General features: G+C 36.5%; 2 protein-coding genes across 7 annotated transcripts in view; both read right to left on the reverse strand.

Moving 5' to 3' along the window:
• The window catches only part of LOC139968772 (protein bicaudal C homolog 1-like), a 50,602-nt gene extending 45,598 nt beyond the window's left edge, over nt 1-5,004 (reverse strand). For all 3 annotated transcript variants that reach the window (XR_011793532.1, XR_011793531.1, XM_071973134.1), the window contains exon 1: nt 4,168-5,004. Coding sequence is in view for 1 of the 3 variants with exons in the window: in XM_071973134.1 (XP_071829235.1) it covers nt 4,168-4,471 (304 nt within the window). In the remaining 2 variants the exon portion in view is untranslated. The remainder of the gene's footprint in view (nt 1-4,167) is intronic.
• A 3,542-nt stretch (nt 5,005-8,546) lies between these two features.
• LOC139968786 (protein FAM13A-like) overlaps nt 8,547-19,520 on the reverse strand; it is an 81,628-nt gene continuing 70,654 nt past the window's right edge. For all 4 annotated transcript variants that reach the window (XM_071973166.1, XM_071973167.1, XM_071973165.1 and 1 more), the window contains 8 exons: nt 19,270-19,351; nt 18,134-18,333; nt 17,416-17,499; nt 16,215-16,292; nt 15,958-16,062; nt 15,500-15,702; nt 14,361-14,517; nt 8,547-13,480 (listed from right to left, as the gene is read on the reverse strand). In XM_071973166.1, the coding sequence (XP_071829267.1) occupies nt 13,403-13,480; nt 14,361-14,517; nt 15,500-15,702; nt 15,958-16,062; nt 16,215-16,292; nt 17,416-17,499; nt 18,134-18,333; nt 19,270-19,351 (987 nt within the window). In that variant the 3' untranslated portion in view covers nt 8,547-13,402. The remainder of the gene's footprint in view (nt 13,481-14,360; nt 14,518-15,499; nt 15,703-15,957; nt 16,063-16,214; nt 16,293-17,415; nt 17,500-18,133; nt 18,334-19,269; nt 19,352-19,520) is intronic.

The raw sequence follows: 19,520 nt of genomic DNA on the forward strand, positions 1-19,520 counted from the left end.
GCATATGCAATATATGCATAATATGCAAATAGATATATTTATGCTTCTTCCTCTCCTTCATCTGCTGTGTTCATTTTACTCTTTATAAGTAGTAGTTAAACTTTGAAAACATTACTTTCTTTGTTCTACCTGTTTGCTCTGTCTGTAGTAAACAACTTCCTGCCCTTTTCTCGCATCTCTTACACATATAATGCATATATATGCATAGATGCATAATATATTAGAATGCTACTCGAAAAGGGGCTACTGCTATACAAGCTGTGCAAAGATGTAGCATTTCTTCTTACCCCAGGCATAATACTATTTAATTGGAGACAAAGAGCAGAGCTTTCACAATCAAAACTGCTCACACAAAATTGAAATGTTCACTTAATCCTTGGTTCCTTGGTATACAGCTGTGCACCATAACGAGCAATGTTATTAAATAGCTCATTAAAGTTATGTACTATCTATGACAGAGCAAAGAAGCTCAATTGTAGGTCACCTTAGTCAACCAGATGGACATTCGACATGAATTTGGCAATCTATCCAACAAGTTGGAAAAATAATACCTGACTTTTAAACCATTTGGGATCGCATAGAGCTGTACAGTTATTGTAAACATTTCATTGCTACTGTATATCGTGTTATTGTTCACATGCAACATACGGTACTGTACGACATTAGTTGAAGGTTTAAGTGTGCAGCAGCTGTCACAGGAACAAATCATAATCTCATGGAAACCATGAACTTTAGTGAAATCCTTCTGCCAAGTTCTAAAATAACAACACCTTTATTACACTACACAGAAGGAATACCATAGTAACTATTGTCAAGATTCTCCTCCTACCTCACATGTATATGACTATAAAAGATCTCTAGCCATGTTTTAAATTTTTTTTTATTATAATATGTGAAGTTACATAAATATCTATAATAAAATTGCTAAGAATACATTGTTCTTGGAAATTTTTATATGATTGATGTTAAAAGAGTACCCTGTTTTTCCCCCCACAATTTCCACTTCTCCTTCTTTACCCAATACACAAATGCATGTCTCGAGAAACTTCAACACAACAAATATTCACAAACAAAATACTGTAGATAAAACTAGAAAAGCAAGTAACTACACTTTTAATTTGTACAGTAAACAGTAAAATAAATCATACAACTTAAAAAACTTGGAACTCTTCTAAATATCAAAGAAGAAAAAAATTGTAAAATGCAGCTGCAATAAACATGTCAATGGCAATGCCAGTTATATCAGCAATCCAGAGTACTTTAAAATTATGGAAATTAGTAAAAATGACCTTTATCATTGAAATTAAGCCCTGATTTCAAATATTTCACAAAATCAGACCTGATAATGGATTTGAACACTCCAAGGAAATCGCTAATAGAGAGTGAAGACTGATGAAATATAAATTCAGACTTAATTTCTTCTACAAAACTTTGACAAAAATAAAACTGTTTTGATAGCATCCTCCACCAAATACATTGCATTGGGAGGTGATTCTTTATCCCTCCCATAAAATAAATAAGAAAACATAATTCGATTCAATCATTGGTGTGTTATTAAGGGAAATTATCAAGGTTTCAAGATAAATTATATCAATCTCCACACATACAGTACAATGAGAGTCATGGGACATCACACTCCCTCCAGTAGAACTAGTTAAAACAGACTCAAGTTGTATACATATACTGCACGTTAGGGAATAATTTATCCATCATCCGCATTGGAAAATGCTATGCAAGATAATCAATGTTATATTCTTTTGTCCTTTTTTGTATGTAATTGTGTATTTTGCTTAACTGTACTTTTGATTGGCCTCCTTCTCTGTGTGTTTACTTTAGGGAGTGGCTTCCTTCACTTCGTGTATTATTCACTACTACTTCATGTCATTTGTTATTTGTAAACATTTAACATGCATGTTGTGAAAACAAAATAAATTAAATGAAATGAAAGTTGCTACACACATGAAAATATGTATAGCAGTTGTTGCACATTGAAACATAAAATTTTCAGTATTTTTATGAAAAATGAAATTCATAAAACCAAAATAGCTATTCCAAATGTCAACACTGAATTATTTCCTGCATGTAAGTGTGGGTGTATAGCTTTATTTGGGCAATCAGTGGAAAAATTGTTAATTTAATGACACTCATGTTCTTTCTCTTTGAGACACAATGGGAAGGATTTAATGTGACAAAGGGGGTGGAGTGTATGGAGGTACTGGTCTCACTTTGCCAGGTTTTAATTACTAAGATTTTCTTTCTATTTTGTTTCCTCAAGTGAGACATACAGATTTATTTTGTCAATTTAAGTAGTGCAACAATTCTGACACTGCACTTTTCAATATGAAACTTTCTAGGACTTCACCTCATTTACCTAATTCATGGCTGATTGTTGACAAAATGCATAAACTTCTGATCGGGAGGATGAATGGGTTTAAGCACAACCTAAAGATCTGCAAGCTTATGCCATGATTCTAAAATTTTCTAAGAAATCTGAAAGTTTTTCCGCTGGAGGTTCTGACCCCTCCCTGTTATTTCCAGACACTAATGGTTGGTTTTCATACCAAACAATTCAATACCTCAGAGAAAAATAAAATTATTGTTAAATTTTGAGTAAGAGTAACCAATATTGAATTTTCTATCCTATTTGGGAGCAATATTAATGACCTCCAAACTATGAACATCACTGGTGTCAATGTAGAATTCATTTTAAAATCCAGCACATTCAAATTCAACAATTAATTCTTGGAAACATTGTAAATTAATTTCACACAAATTTTCTGTATCCAAAGGTTTAAATTCTAGCCTTTTCACACTTGAAAGCAACAATCTACCAAACTTGTCAAATTTAAAATGCAAAACGAAAAATTTAATTAATTGTTTATATTTCAACTTGTACATGTACTGTAGTCTAATTTAGATGCTATTCTACTACAGTAGTCCTTCCAAGTTTCTACGATGAAATAGATCTCTTCCTCATCCCGATAACAAGACAGAAAAGCAGTCAATAAAATTTTTCTTTAATCAATAGTAAGTGACGTCTTTCCTTGTACCAAATGTTTAAGGAGTATATGAAAAGGCAATCAATAAATGTAATTTGCACTGCCTTTGTGCAAGAATTTCTGCCTACACTGTGAATCTGTATTAACTGACACAATGTAATATAGGATATGGCAAATTTTATAGTTGTGAGAAAATATACACATCAAACAAAAAGTTTCACAGCTAGTTACTAAAGCACCCATGGTGAAAAAATACTTCCAACTAACCTACCAAAGTAAACTAGAATTGATTACTTTACTAAAAAATCTTTTTCATACTTATGACAACCTTCCTGCTGTAGAAACTCATCTCACATTTGAAACTAATGTAGGTAAAAATGCATATTCAGTCAGATGCTATAGGACTAGGCCCATAAATAAACACATATGAGCTCACTCAGTCAAATAATAGCCCTTTGCTTTTAAGATGAGTGTGATTAGTGAATTCGTAAGGTTCCCTAAAATGCTAGGTCTTAAAGTAAATTGTTTTTTCCTTTCCCAAGTATGGTAAGACCAAACCTGTAAATAGGCCTAGGCCTGGTGCTGAATCGCAGAGCTGTAACTTAAACTTTTATAAGCAAAATATTACTTTGAGCTGAAAGTCTAGCCCCTAAGCTTAAGATATGATTTTTTACGTGCAATGTTGACGCTGGTCTATCCTATCAGAGGATTAAAGTTAGGTAAAAACAGCTGATTGGGCAAGATGTGGTATTTGTGCCATGCCATTGGGTTCAATTTTGTAACAGAAATTCACATAACTTGATTCCAAAGGCTCCACATTTAAATCATCAATTGCATGCACTTAAGAAATACTAAGGTGAGTGACTAATGAGTTAAGGAACCTTAAATTTCCAAAACATAAATTTTTTAGACTTTTCATAAATATTTCATCATCATCATCAGCTTCAGACACTTCATCGCTCAATAGTTCAACGTAAACATGACAGTGACAAAATTTGTGGAAAATATCATATTGTCCTAGGCACTAATTATGTTTCTTAACACCTTTAGGATAAGTTAACCCTAGCCTCCCTCAAGTCAAGTTGTGCTTTGACCCAGGCTAGTTAGGTTAGGCCCTAGGCCTAAACTAAGAAATGGATAGGCTAAATTATTAATAATTGAGTCTTACCAGGTGAAATTTGGATTTGGAGCATAAGTTCCAGTTTCTTACGATCCACCCTAAAGCGTTCCTCTACGTGACCTGGCTCAAGTTCAACTCTCTCGTAATAGCCTGCTTTCTGAACCTGTATTTCATTTTGATTAATAATGATATTACTAACGTTAGTATCTACAGCTGGCTCTATTGAATCACCAGTGGAGTTGGTGTCGTCTGACAGAGAGCCGTTGTTGAAATCGTCCTTTCGCCTTTCAGTTTCAGAAATGGCAAGTTCTCCTGAACGGGATGCAGGGTCGTCGTCATTGATATTCGCCATGATAGGGTCCTGTCTTAAAATCTGTATTTATAAGGCTATGATCAATTAAATCTCTTAGTCATTTTCATACTGTTCTTTCTTGCTGATTTCCTGTCGAGGTTTAACATTAGGCTAAACAAAGCCTAACTATTTGATGAGTGGCAGGTTGTCAGTGAAGCGACACGTTAGTTGCATGGGCATTATAGTCTCCACGTGCTTTCCGTGCGTGTTTTTGCGCAATGTTATTTCCGTCCAGGTTCCACGGAAGTAATGTATTGAACACTTCCGTGCCAGATTCTCACGACTTTGTGGGCCTAAGTGATGTTAGTTCGCTAGCCCAAAGGACCTAAGCGAGTTTCGCTGTAAACAGAAAAACAGTCCGATATGCAATAGCACTTACTGCTTCAGAAAAACTCGTAAAATATTATCGTCTGGTAATTCACGTCTTTTGGTGAAAAGGTCATCGCAGGTAAACAGCTTGTCGATGTTTTGGTTATTGGTTACACCGTTATACGGGAGTACATTATAAGCGCTGCTCCCTCTATAGTACGTATACATGTTTATAGTCAACCTACGCATACTACATGCAGTGGAACGGAGAAGGTGCTGCATTTTGATTGGTCGAAACTATGGGCCCGCCTACTTGTTACTACTTTTACGGAAAGGAGAAGCTCAACAATTAGAGCAACAAATGAAAAAAATGACCAATCTGCGGGGTGGCTAATTGGTAGACGCTGCATTTGGAAGCACATACCGGATTTTTTTTTGTTGAGAAGTGGGGTTGGGTAAATGTTTGGGGGGGGGGGAGGTGGGAAGGGGTGGCGGGGTTGCAAAAAAAAAAATATTATATCTGTATTTGAAAACCTTAAGCCAGCATTTTGCAAACAGTATATCCAATTGCTAAAATATGAAAGTGATAACATATCTGCAAACTAGAATTTGTTAATCAAAATTCGCTACTTTTGTTCACCGCCCCGTGATTTTTCAAAAACATCGGGCCTATGCGTGTTGGGGATGGGCTAATGTGAGAGAGGGGCAGGAGTGGTATTAGTCTTCACTATAGGGTGATGTGAAAAAAATCGTCCCATTTAGAAAAAAAATGCAACAACATCGAGATCGAACATGAATTGAAAATAGGAAGTTAAATCTTAGGTGCGGGGAACGGGGGGGGGGGGGGGTGGATGGTGGGAGAGAGAGGTGGAGAGCAATTTCAGTAAGGATTCTTTAAGCTCAGCTAAATAAGTTTTTAAACTCAGAGTAGATGTCTGTGAAACATGATAGGCTCATTATATAGGCTATGAAAACTTTACGGTGTACTGTTTAATACAAATCGGATGTAGCCAGGGCTCACCACAATTTGAAAGAAGATGCATTATAAACCTAGTTTATAAGAAGCACGCGGGAGTTTCATGAATTCATGAATTACCTGTTGTGGCTCATAAATATCTGTTTTGTACAGGATTGTTTGTCCTATGTGATAACACTCACACCGCTTCAAACGAACTGGTGTGAACCTTTCATTTTCTAAGAGGGAAATACTGAAGCCATATTCTAATAGCCTGGATGTAAAATTCAGGGTATTACAAGATTGTCCACGGCTTTGATAACTTGGCACTTAGTGATTTATATATTCTTTCCAAATCCTTTTCAATATTGGTGAGAACTTCTCTTTCTTAGATGGTTGTGAACTAATTGAACGATTTGTCTGAGTCCGTTATCCTTTCTAAATGTGTCAACGGTTGCTCTAAGAATTTCAACAGGATTTGAGGTAACTGTGTGTCCAGCTTTTTTTCTGATAGGGTCCTCGATTGGGACTTTTTGTCCCTCATGATCCCATTTTCCACTATAAACTTTCCCAAAATAAACTTAAGATAAGTGAACGTCTTTGGTACCCCCCCCCCCTCCACTCGCCCCCTCCAAGATATTCCTTTGGACTTCGATTAATTCTGTGTATTTGTACTTAACTAATGACTTTGTCCAAACCATGGAAGTGTTACCCTGACACTTCTATATTAAGACTGTTCCGTAGTCACAAGCTCTGTTCCTCTTCAATCTTGGTATTTCATGTCCAGAGCATTGTGTTAGGGACATTCAATGTATGGAAGCAAAATTACAGGTCTTTCGAAATAGGCGAATATGAGGATTGTTGTGAAAGCCAATCGCTAATTTATATTCAAAAAGTAACTTTCTACTTAGGACATACTAATGTTGAATTTAAATAATCTGTTTTATACATATATCCAAGTTAGAGGGCCTGACGTTTCGATCCTTGCAGGATCTTCTTCAGACTGAGGCTAACTGTATTTATTATACACGAGTTCCATATGTGATGGCACTACCCCTTTAATTTCTCCGGTCAGCATTGCCGTGTCCTATAAAGGTGGCGTGCTTCATGAATGAAGTTGGTAATCTTTCTCACGGGAAGAATCTCGCAAATCTGATATAAATTCCGGCGCAACTTTTTAAATGTCAGTATAGTGAGATTGATCATGATATATTCTATGGGCCTTTTAGCTAAGATCATGTTTAGTATCTATTTTCTTTCCAAGGGTACCCATGCTACACATCTGACGGTTATCACACGGTCACCGTCTCGATGCAAGGGCACTGGAATTGAGAGTGGATTACTGTTAAGTAATTTACTTTTCGCTGATTTACTTGACGTCATAACGTCATGAATATATATCACATTTAAAAAAATTATTTCATATACTTATAACTTTTTTTTTATGATTAAGTGAATTTGCAGCAACTTGCTTTTATTTCTTAACCACGGTAAGTACCACACCACAATTAGAGCAGTTTACATCCGCTCGAAAAGTAAGCCTTTGTCGGAAAAAAAGAGCTAAAATGACCTAATGTAATACTTGTTTTAGCATACCTATCAGTTACCATCATTGTTTTTCTGACTTTTTGTGAAAGAGCATAATTCAAAGAACAGATGGTGTGAAAATAGGGAGGCTTGAAGGTGATATAAACTATTTTAGAAAATCTTTGGTTAAATATTGATATTACTCCGGCAAGCAGATGGAAGGGTGGGGGGGGGGGGGGGTGCAGTATGCTAAACTTGCTCCTCTCAAATCTCATCTTGATATGGAAGTTTGCAAGTGCCATGACAGGCCAAGACCTCAGCTATCGTGTGGTGGGTAGGATATGCCAGTTGAAAACTTCTACCTATTCTTCGGCAAGTCTTAAAAGTGACAAGTTTAGTGTGTTTGTCGTTGTAACAATTAATTGTGGTGCGACACCTATATGTTCTGAGATCTCATTAGAATATCAACTATGACACACATTCTCAAAGTCGTAACAGAAATATAGCTGGAAATTTTAAAATTGCTTCACAATAGTTATAATTATCTCCAATAGATCTCAGATCTTTCCATGTTTTTTCCCCTCAATAATGATCTTGTTCTCACATTTCCACAGTTTATTTTACAGTGCTTTTCCACCTATGTAAAAACTCAGTAAGCCGCACCCGCTCATGAATAGTAATGAGATAAATTTTTGCAAAGTACATATACTATGTTGTTACATCACCATACCAACTTTTATTGAGATATTGTGTTTACAAGCTAGCCTTCACATACACACACGCCAGCACAATTGCAAAGGTAACTGAGCCTTCGTAACCAAACAGTCATCGTGTACTATCACATGAAATCATGTAAGTGATCTCGAAACAGGTTTGAGATGGGCCGGGTGGGAGAAGTTAGACTTCAGTGGTATACAAACTGTTCCCTGGTACCACACCTACCTGAAAACCAAATTTGTTCTGAAAAATTGGTTTATCCTAATATGGTGGCGCTATTACAATATGGCTTCATCTTAAAACTATGATAACATTTCAAATTTTAAACATTTATGATTAGAACTTGGTCCAGGTTTAAAGGAGTCTTGAAAAGGTGGTGTCTTTAGAAGCAAAGAATTCTGGCATCTGGCAGGTTGTTGGATGGAGCCCTGGGGGGGGGGGGGTTGAGACAGTACATGAGGCCAATGCATGGGCCAGATGGACATTAAAACTTTCGCAAAAGCTGCAAAGTCACCCAAGATGATCACTATGCAACAATATACAAATAAGTTAATGAAGAAGGGAATGAGAAATTTTCATTGGTCACATGACTTTTAATTCAGAAGATCCTTTGGACGGCTGAAGAAAAGAAAAAGAGCCCATGTAATTTACAATATTCTATCAAATACAGAAACTAACAATTTGTTTTATTTTACAATATCTACAGAATGAGAGAGAATGAGAGAAATCAATCAAACTTGTAAATCAAGTCTGAAAAAGTATAAATAAACACGTCAATGTTAAACTTTACTGTTTCTAAATACTCCACACATGAAGACAAAAGATACACTCCCAATTCTATAATGACACAAACACACGGTGAATCTGTCAGGTGGGTTATGAAAATGCTTGTAACACTTAAGTATTTAATATTGTTCCCCCTCACCCCCTTTTTTTTTAAAGTCACATCAAGTTCTGCAAGGTCTTTGCATTATAGTTATCAAACAGTAAATAATCATTTAACATCAGAAGTACACCCACCGACACAATTTGAAGAAGAAATATCAGACCCCAAACTTCTTCCTGATTGCGTATTTTCTTAAAGATTTCACAATCCTGCTAAGAGAAAAACCCCACTAATTCTGACATGTTATTATAAAACGAAATAACCATTTTTTATAAAAACTTTTTTACGATCCTTTCCAAACTTTACTGTAGCAATAATGATTTAAACTAGTTTAAGCCGAACTGCACCAGTCACTCGATCAGTCGAGTACTACTCATTACGAAGTAGTACATAGTATCAGTGTGAGACAAATATTAAGTGTTACATGACTTTTCTGGAAAATGTAACGAAACATGTAATATGGATTATCCATACAATCATAAAGCAAAGAAATTTTATCTAAATGTTGATTCCCATTCCTGGGGGCACAATTGGTTTTCGTCTGGAGGGGTAAATGACAGATGTATGGAATGGTGCGGGGGGGGGGGAGGGGACAGTGGAAAAGGACACATCGTTAAGAGGTGGGAGGGTCAGGCTGTGTTGTCTTCAATACTGGTAAAAAAGTTTGGTGAATCTGGTTTTCCTTTTAAAGTTAGGACAACAGTAAGGTTACTTTTTGAATGCAATGCCCAAGGAAACTAGTAGCAGATTATCAAAATGTTGATCTAAACATTTCATCTGTTCAGGAGCATCATTCTTGTCAATATTTCTAAATGTTTTCTTCTCTATCAATGCAAACATACAACAGCTTGAGATGATGTGTGTGTCATCATTACCAGCAAAAATTGTGTCAATTTAATGATGCCCTGGCAACAATGCCAGTTCATCCTTTAAAAAATGTAAATGGACAAAAAGTCCCCAGTTTTACTTTTAAAGACACAAAACCAAAAGTTCAAAACGAAAAATAGGTAGCTTACAAGGTGTGAACTATGAACACAAAGGTGGAGGTTAATACAGCATTTTTCATCTACAAATGTATCATCTTAGATACTATATGAACATGCTATAATACATGTTTAAACAAAAAAATCATGCAACAAGAAAAGAAAAGTGAACTCTGACAAGCATAGTTGGTTTGCATTGATGATAGATTGGTTGGTAAAGACAGAAGAAATATTAAATATGAAAATCAAGACAATTGCATTGAGGGTTGAATATGACATGCATGCTAACTGTTTCAAGCTATCAATAGGAAGTCATTCACAGAGTACAGTAAAAGGGTGTGAAGACTCCTGCAAAAAAGAAACGTCTAATGCCGGTAATCTGACCTAGTTTCGAATGCGGTGTAACAGAAGTGTTAGACACCACCAACGATCCGAGAAAATACACACACACAGCTTGCTACCCATCGGTAATTAGACACTAGTGTACAGTCATTACATACAGCTGGGGTCAATACCCACAGCACAGTGTACAAACGATGCAGCGATGGACATCTCAGGTCCAGCTAAAGATAACAAGGTATCACGTTTCATTACAGTACTGTCTTCATTTTGTAGCGACACAAACAAAACGTCACTTGCAAGCAACGGAAAGTTAACTTTTTCAGATGGCCGCATGCGGTTTGGGGCGAGTGTTCAATGCCTTTAAACTGCTTTGGTGTATTTACCGGATAGCAGACTGGAATTGAGTCTGTATTTCTCTCTTGTATTCTAGCATAGATGACTGCACTCGTACCTACTTCTGCCAATGACACACAGATTAAAAACACAATATTTAGGCTTTGTTGATATAAATGCAATCAAAATAATCGATGTTAGTTTCACTGTCTGTGAGAAAAATTAACCGCTTCTAGTTTGCTCACCAATCTGTCGCTGTATCATTCTTTGAAATGTTGTCATAATGTAAGATTGTTTTGGGTGCTATGAAGAACCATTTTGAAAATGTTTGAATTTGAATCTCAACAATCTACCTATTGGGACTATTAAATTACAAGGTCATCTAATGTACATAACAATAGAAAACTTAACATCAGGAGATTGGGAATACTACAAAGTGATACAAAAGTGCCACTGAAAAACAAACAAACTTAACATAGAATTAAAAAAAAAAGGTATGTGGTTGATGCAACAGAACAGAAGATATTTATACTCATTACTTTCCTGAAATTGTTTCGTTAAGTGTCCGGAAACTGGCAAGATTGACAAAAAATATAAACCCCCAAAACTATGGGTGATAATGGCAACTTAAAATATCACAGAAATAGTTTCACTACATTCTGAATGTTCAATACAAAGGTTTTTTTAAATCGTTATATATCGTAAACTCAACAGAAACTTCATCATTAGTTGGGGGAGTGGGGTATAGGGTGGGAGAGGGGTCGGAGTAGGAGGTATCCTTGAAATTACACAACTATTATATTTAAGAGGAAGGAAAAGAAAAAAGATGGAAAAAAAAACAAAAAAACAAGGCTTGATGGCAAACACACAAAGGCAGCAACACTTGATACTGTTTTAAAATGTCAGTTTTAGTAATAATACATGAAAACATTAAACTAACTTAGGTCAAGTTATTTCCACAACTTTACAACAATTATCAAACATTCATATGCCAAGTATGTGAAACAAACAATGTCAAGTGATCATGAAAGTTTTGAAACTGGCAGAATTTGCTTTCGTTAACATTTCACTCTGCAAACATCTGTTTACTTGAATAACAATTACAGAAACAGCCAATGAAATGACCTTTTTAATACAAGGCAGGATATATCAAGTACTGATCTCTCTGTAGATGAAAACAGTATTGATATACTTTTAGATTATCAATACATCACTCTATCTGCAGCTGATCAAAGTATCGTTCGAGCTGTAGATGAACTCATTATTCATACATTTGTAGATGATCAATACATCAGTTGATTTGCTATTGATCAAAGTATTGATCTATCCATAAATGATCACATTACTGATACGTTGAAACAAGCAACAACAATTAACAATCACTCTTTACACCTAACCATTCCAAGTGCACTTATATCTGCCCCAGTTAATCCTATGACCAAGAAACGGGGCAGATACCCCCCCCCCCCTTCCTCCATCTAAAGACAAAAACCAAAACAGACACAGGAACATCACATTTAGTAGATAAATGAAGCAGGTGGGTTAGAATGTTTTGTATTTCAAAGGCAGACCACTGTTCTTACAAATTATCCTCTGCAATAAAAGTATCTTTCAACTTGCTTTCAGTTTTCCTTTGTAAATCTGAATTAATCTAACTGAAGATAGAATCAGGAGGGCCAAGTTCATGTCATCGTGATACAAAGCCCAATTAAACATTTGACTTTTGTTGAAAGTATTAATTTACAACTAGGAAGCATACTGTACCCAGATCCTTCCCAAGGTACCGGTAGCAAGCGATGGTTTCACTCAATTAGCCAAATTTCATCTATCTCCTCTCACTACTGATTTTAATGACTTAAAGACCTGAATTTTGCAAAAATTTGATAACTTTCTATATCATTAAATTCTAGTTTCTCTTCATGAAGAAAAAAAAACAAAACGAACAACAATCAACCAAAAGTTTAACTCTATCATATCGATAATATTAAAATCTGTGATACCGTTTGGAAGACAGTATATATGTGAAAGCTAAATCAACTACATGCCATATAATCTGTCATTGTGATTGTTCACAAAATTTTATTGATGACAAATATCTTGCTTTTATCTGCTTTTTAATATTTAAATTTTTAAGCCTCTCTTTATATTTAGTATCTGTTATTTGCATTTATATTTCATATTTTCTTCACCAATAAATGTCTCTCAATTTTAGCCACCTTTGCCCAGTGACTTTTAGAAAATTTCTTTGCTTATAAGTAATTTATGCCATTGTTCTAGCAAAAATCTATATTAAAATGTCAAGTTTCTTCTTATTTGAGAAAATTTTCTGAAAGACCCTTTTCTTCAATGTCCTGGAAACAGCTTCAAGCAGTTTATGATGTTTATTTAATTGGTATAAAACTGAGTGAAACAGCTAGGATGTGGCCACAGGGTGATGCAACCCACAGACCAGTTCCGTTGAACTTATTTCACAGATTTTTAATCAATTGTGAAAATTGTCTTCTTATTGGTTATCTCTGTATTTATTTGTTAACCTCTCTATTTTATTTCAAGGCAACAAGTAATTCTAGACCTATTTTCCAATCGTTGTTTTTTGTTGTTGTAATTGTTTGTGATAAATGTTATTTTCTGTTTTGTAGTCTTCTCTATTGTTTTCAAACTTCAATGAAACGACGAAACAAATGCCTCCAACAAATAATGAACATTTTTTAAACAGAAAAGTGAAAACAATAAAATGGAAAAGAAAAAGTATTGCAGTTGTCCTAGCATTCCTTTGTAAACGTCAGTCGATAAATTAGTAAATATTGGCACCATACATAGTAATAATTAATGTAGCTTGCACACGAAAATGATGATCATGAGAGAGACTGTAGGGGAGATCATGTGACACCGGTATTAGTCTGTGATTGGTGCTTCTCCATTAAAGCATCCAACAGCTTCAACTGTTTCTTGACACGCTAAAGTCAGAGATAGAGAGAGGGAGAGAAAACAATACAAATAGTTAATGCTTCGTTATCAATTAAGAGATACTTACAACAAGATCTTGGTTTTTTGTGGGTTTTTTTTGTTGTATTTGCAAGGAAAGTAACAAGGTTCACTCAAACTGTTTCAGAAAATGGAGAACATTTGTCATTGGTGACCGTAAGGAAAAATTGCGGGGACCCAGGGAACAGTTATATGGACCAAGAGAGAAATGAAAGTATTCAATTAATTTGTCACAGGTGATCCAGGGAAAAATTGTAGGGACCCAGTGTTAAATAATTGGGACCCAGGGAACTATTACAGGGACTCAGAGAAATATTACAGGGACCCAGGGAAAAATTAGAGTACTTAAGTTTCGTGTATATTTTGTGGTTTATAAATTTCACTATACATAAAATCCAAATAGTGCTAATTCTCTGTGTACCCAAAAAGGTAAACTCTGTTTCATGTTTTTAGCAAGTTTTGCATCCCCATATGTTATGCTGTACTTGATTCAAAAATATTCATTATGACTATTTTACAACCTTTTAGCATTACCTGGGGATAGGGCTGTGGGAGGGAAATGCTACTGTTTTTCTTTGAGGGCTGACAAAAAGAGCAGTTTTCTCATATCTGTTCCTGGATACATTTTGATGTTGTTATTACTTTGTTTACATTGTACTCACTTGTAAATGCACCCAAAGATAAATTATTACTTGTGACCAATTGACATCCTTTTATATTTACTTGGGGCAAGGTGGAGGGGGGGGTGGGGGGTGTGGGACAGTATTTCTCTGAGCTTGAATGAAAGAAGGGCCAAAAAAGAAGAGCAGATTTTAAGTTGCAGGTAGATTTTGGATGTTAATATCTGTTTACCTTGTACTCATTGTACTCATCTTCCATGGGACCTCTGTCTTCTTTTTGAACTTTCCGTCCTTTCTCCTTGAAAAAATTATCTTCAAATTCCTTGAGAAGCCTACGAACCCTTTTCTTGTCGCTTAAGGCTTGGTTCTGGGTCTTGATGAGTTCGGATCTGTAATTAAAGAAATGATCTCTGACATGTTTAAAAGAGACATCCTTAAAAAATACTATAGTATTTCTCAAGAACAATTATATATAGCAATGTATCTTCAATTTTTTTCTTCAGAATTGTTCATCTGTGGTTTGAATAGATTTGAATTTGATTTTGTAACAATGCAGAAATTTTAGCCCGATGCAAATCTGGCAAGCCGAAGACTTTCGTTTACATCCACACAAAATATTAACATTGAGTTTTTGTTTCATTTTTGCTTTCGGCTGATTCTTTTCTTCCTCAACTTCCTCTATAAATAGTGGAACGTCTTTACCTAACTGTGATCGATAATAATCACTTTGTGAATAAACCTCTGACGGTCAAAATAATCACCGACTCAATAAGCTGCTTTTAATTTCTGTAACATGACAGAGAGACACATAGAGAGACAGACAGACGGAGAGAGAGACACAGAGGGATACAGATGGACAAACTGAAAGCCAGACAGACACAGAGAGACAGACTTGCACAGAGACAGACACACGAGAGAAGCAGACAGACTAGCAGATGCACAGAGAGCCAGATAGACACACAGAGAGACAGACAGACACACAAATTGAAAGAGGTCGTCACTCCACAGAGGAGAGAGGAGAGGAGAGAGGAGAGGGGAGGGGAGAGGAGAGGAGAGGAGAGGAGAGGAGAGGAGAGGAGAGAGGAGAGAGGAGAGAGGAGAGAGGAGAGAGGAGAGAGGAGAGAGGAGAGGAGAGGAGAGGAGAGGAGAGGAGAGGAGAGGAGAGGAGAGGAGAGGAGAGGAGAGGAGAGGAGAGGAGAGGAGAGGAGAGGAGAGGAGAGGAGAGGAGAGGAGAGGAGAGGAGAGGAGAGGAGAGGAGAGGAGAGGAGAGGAGAGGAGAGGAGAGGAGAGGAGAGGAGAGGAGAGGAGAGGAGAGGAGAGGAGAGGAGAGGAGAGGAGAGGAGAGGTGTTCACCAGAAGACATAAACTTACAGTGAGGCATCAGCAAGGTTTTTAAAGTTTGCAGATGAGTCTGGTGATAATGGGCTGTCTGCTCGTCCACTCAAGTCCACCGGACTCTGAAGAGTTTCCTCTGGGTCGAAAGATTTATACTGACCTCTGACCCCTGATGGTATTTCTTGTGTGACCATGCAGGGTTCTAGGTCATCCTCAGTGTACAGTGTATGAATGGTACCCTGTGGATATGGAAGCAATAGTTAGATTTAGTTGAAAACAACGGAGAAAACTATCCCCATTCTGAAGTAGCTACTACATGAAATCCATTTACAATATTCAACAGGGAAATGAAGTTAATCCCAGTGGATACAAAAAGAAAGGAAGGTGAGGGGGGGGGGGCAGGAACTTACCTTTAGGAAACAAACGTCAAGACATAAAGAGAGAACGATATAGGCAGATAATTGAGATGGATTTGTGATAAGATGATGACATACCAATTGCTTGGGAGTAAATTCCTTTGTCTCTTCGTGTTCATCGATTGTATTTAGATTAGGCGGGGATGATGACACAACTTCCTCAGCTAATGTCCTTCTTACCTCCTAAAGAAAAGATAAAATTATCAGTAAAAAGAAACTTGTCGATTCAATCAATCGTTTTGTATGAAGCTCAAAAAACCATGAGAGTACACTTTCAATTTCACTTCATTAATATTACCCATTAAAAAACTCGGGCAGTAGTAAAAACAACTTACAAACTTTGCAATCAGCCTCTTTAAGTTACGATATCTGTCGTACAGTGGTTTCATAATTTCTTTGGTTTCTCTCGTGGTCTGAGAATTAAAAGAAAAGACAAACGTGAAGAGGATAAACAGAAGATATAAAATAGAACATCCAAGATGAAAAACTCAGCAAATAGTGGTTATTTATAAAAGAGTTGAAAGAACTATCAGAGTAATAGATGCTACCCAACTACCCACCGCCACCCCCCCCCCCCCACTCTCTCTCAAAAAAAGAACAAATGAGGACAAAATAAGGAAAAATATGGAAAAAAAAAGAAAAAAGAGAAACCAGGAGGCTATTACAATAACTGGTTACATATGCAGTTTAGTGTTGACCAGAAAGTTTGTTATGTAAAGAACAAACCGATGTTTGTATAAACCACAAGATAGTATGTCGCTCTGTAATACAAACATCAGCACTTATGCTATACCTATTTACAATTTAACTGCAGCAGTGTCTAGCCTAGACTACTGTTGATATCATAATGAGAGTTACATCTGTTTACTGTTGCTTAATGATGAGTTTAACTCCTGGCTATAAATCATGCTTGTCTTAGACTAAAAAAATAACCAAACCAAAAAAAAAAAGCTTGCGTGAATATGGTGAGAAATGGAATATGATTATGTGAAACAACGAACTAGCTGAAGTTTACACAGAACACTAACAGTTACACAGAACACTAAAAGTTCCACAGAACACACTAACATTTCCACAGAATACTAATTCTAACAGTTACACAGAACACTAACCGTTCCACAGAACACTAACAGTTACACAGAACACTAATATTTCCACAGAAAACTAACATTACCACAGAATACTAGTTACACAGAACATTAACAGTTACTCAGAACACAAACATTACCACAGAATACTAGTTACACAGAACACTAAAAGTTCCACAGAACACACTAACATTTCCACAGAATACTAACAGTTACCCAGAAGACTAACATTTCCACAGAACACTAATAGTTACACAGAACACTAACAGTTATACAGAACACTATTAAATGTTCCACAGGAAATTCACATTTCTACTGTAACTTCAAAGTATTTGCTTGAATGACAACATTCATGTGTCAGCATAGCATTGGTGATATCAACAAATGTAACTACTACTATATGTTGAATGAACACCAACAATGACAAGACACACTCAGCTCAACTCACCGGTCTACCATATTTATTCTCCAGCTGCAAAAGTACTTTCTGTATTGAGACTTTTTCATCGTGAACCTCGCTCTTGCTCATCTCCTGATGGTTTCAAGATTGAAGAAAGGATATTATTAGAAAGGGAGGGAGAAGAAGAATGGAGGGTGGGAGCAAAGATGATGCTGGGAACACCCCATCAGATAGTCTGCCTACTATTGGTTAGCAACTAGGAATATGTTAATTGTCTCCCATACTAACTGTCATCAACTTTTACTGATTACCTGTAAAAAAAACCTAAAGCTGGACGGCAATGCCCACCCAAGGCTGCTATTACTGTTTAAATATTCATAACATTATGAAGGTCCCCTTCTCTTTGATAAAGCTTGCTGGTTCAGTTAGGTACCTGATCCCCACCAACTTAAGTATTTCATAGTATCCAACTGCTTTCATAGACTCATGTCATGAATTTAACATGGTATGATATCGAGGCCCATAACAAACATCCATACACACACCCTTTGAATATTCATTATGTTAGGTCCAATCTGACAACCTTTCTCATTAGCTCTGTAACAATAAATAAAACGAAAAAAGAAAACCAAGCAGCAATCCATCATGTTAACGGACAAACTGAATTGAGTACAGGTAAGACTGCTCCCCAATGGTTTTAACTTCTTAAAATTTGTTTTGCTTTTGAGTTATTGAAAGTTTTCGAAAGCATGAAAGAATGACTCACAAAGATGTCGTCCATCCTCCCAGCAGCTTTTCTCTTCTCCTTGAGCCATTCCTCTGCCAAGTCCATGGCATCTTTCAAACTTTCCACCAGACTTGACTCGCTATTGCTCTCGTCTATGTTCTGTTTCTTCTTCCCCGTCATACTGGCTGGGAGAGTGCTGTGTAGAGGCTTGTTACTCTCTTCGCTCTGTTCCTTGGCAGCTTGAAATAAGAAGTGGTGAATTGATTACATTTTAGGGAGTGTTTTCATCTGATGTATGCCATCAGCATTTATACGCATGAATATGCTTTACACTGTACACTGAAGGGTGACTTAACACACTGCATTGTTACACCAGAGTTTAATGAATCTTTGCTTCCTTGGGATGAATATGTGTCCTGTTTACAACAGAGCCATCACAGATGGCCAACTTTTATGACAACTCTACTTCATAAGGATGGCTTCCTGTCTCGTATGAAACTTTGCCATGTCTGACAATGACATTGAGGATTTGCCCCTTTAATAAAGTACTTGTGGCAACTCAATTTGTAGTGGAAAACCACTCTTTTTACTGAATTTAATCATCAGAATCCCCCCCTACATATATATGCAAGAGAGGAAACAGACCAGTTTCACAAACTGTACAATCTCTTTAAATTGACCACTTCAGAGTACTACATACTTCTCTCTTCCACAATAACTCATGTTTCACTCAAGCAAGTAGTTCATTCTTTCAACCCAACCCAAACCTGAATTTCCTCTGAATATGCCCAAAAAGGGTGCTAACAGAAAATTAATTTGTCTTGTCGTAAATCACTATCACATGTACACTTGACTACGTCCAGAAAATTCTACTCTGAAAGAAGTTTAGACTTAGGCCTGTTGTATCGATTAGTATCTGGAAAGTATTAACTGGCCTTCAAGTGTTTTAAGAGTAGACAAGGCATCCCAAACACAACCATCTGTTTCAACTTATACACATGATGAACTGACAAAAAGACAATCCAATTCAACTGACCTCTTCCTAAGCAGCACTTATAATTCAATAAAAACTTGCAACTAATTATTACTAAGTATCCCTTTTATTATTTGTAAAAAGCCCCACCCCCCACCCCCCCCCAAAAAAAACAAGGACAAGTTGGAAGAATATGTTCTACCTTTGAGTTGCTTTGCAGCTTTCTTGAGTTCCCTCATCATCTTCTTGACTTCTGGTTCGGCAGCTTTCTCCGCAGTTGATGGCTGGAGATGCGAGAGAAATATGGACGGCAAAATTATGTTTCAAATTATAATCACAAACTTGAGACTCACTTTTAAGCTAATTTGAAACTTGTTCGGCTACTATAATAAAGGTGTGTTGATCAAAACTTAAACCAGCTGTTTTAGCTCATTTCCAGCCAATTTACTTGAC

The sequence above is a fragment of the Apostichopus japonicus genome, chromosome 6 (assembly GCF_037975245.1).
Source record: "Apostichopus japonicus isolate 1M-3 chromosome 6, ASM3797524v1, whole genome shotgun sequence".
In the NCBI taxonomy this organism is placed as follows: domain Eukaryota; kingdom Metazoa; phylum Echinodermata; class Holothuroidea; order Aspidochirotida; family Stichopodidae; genus Apostichopus; species Apostichopus japonicus.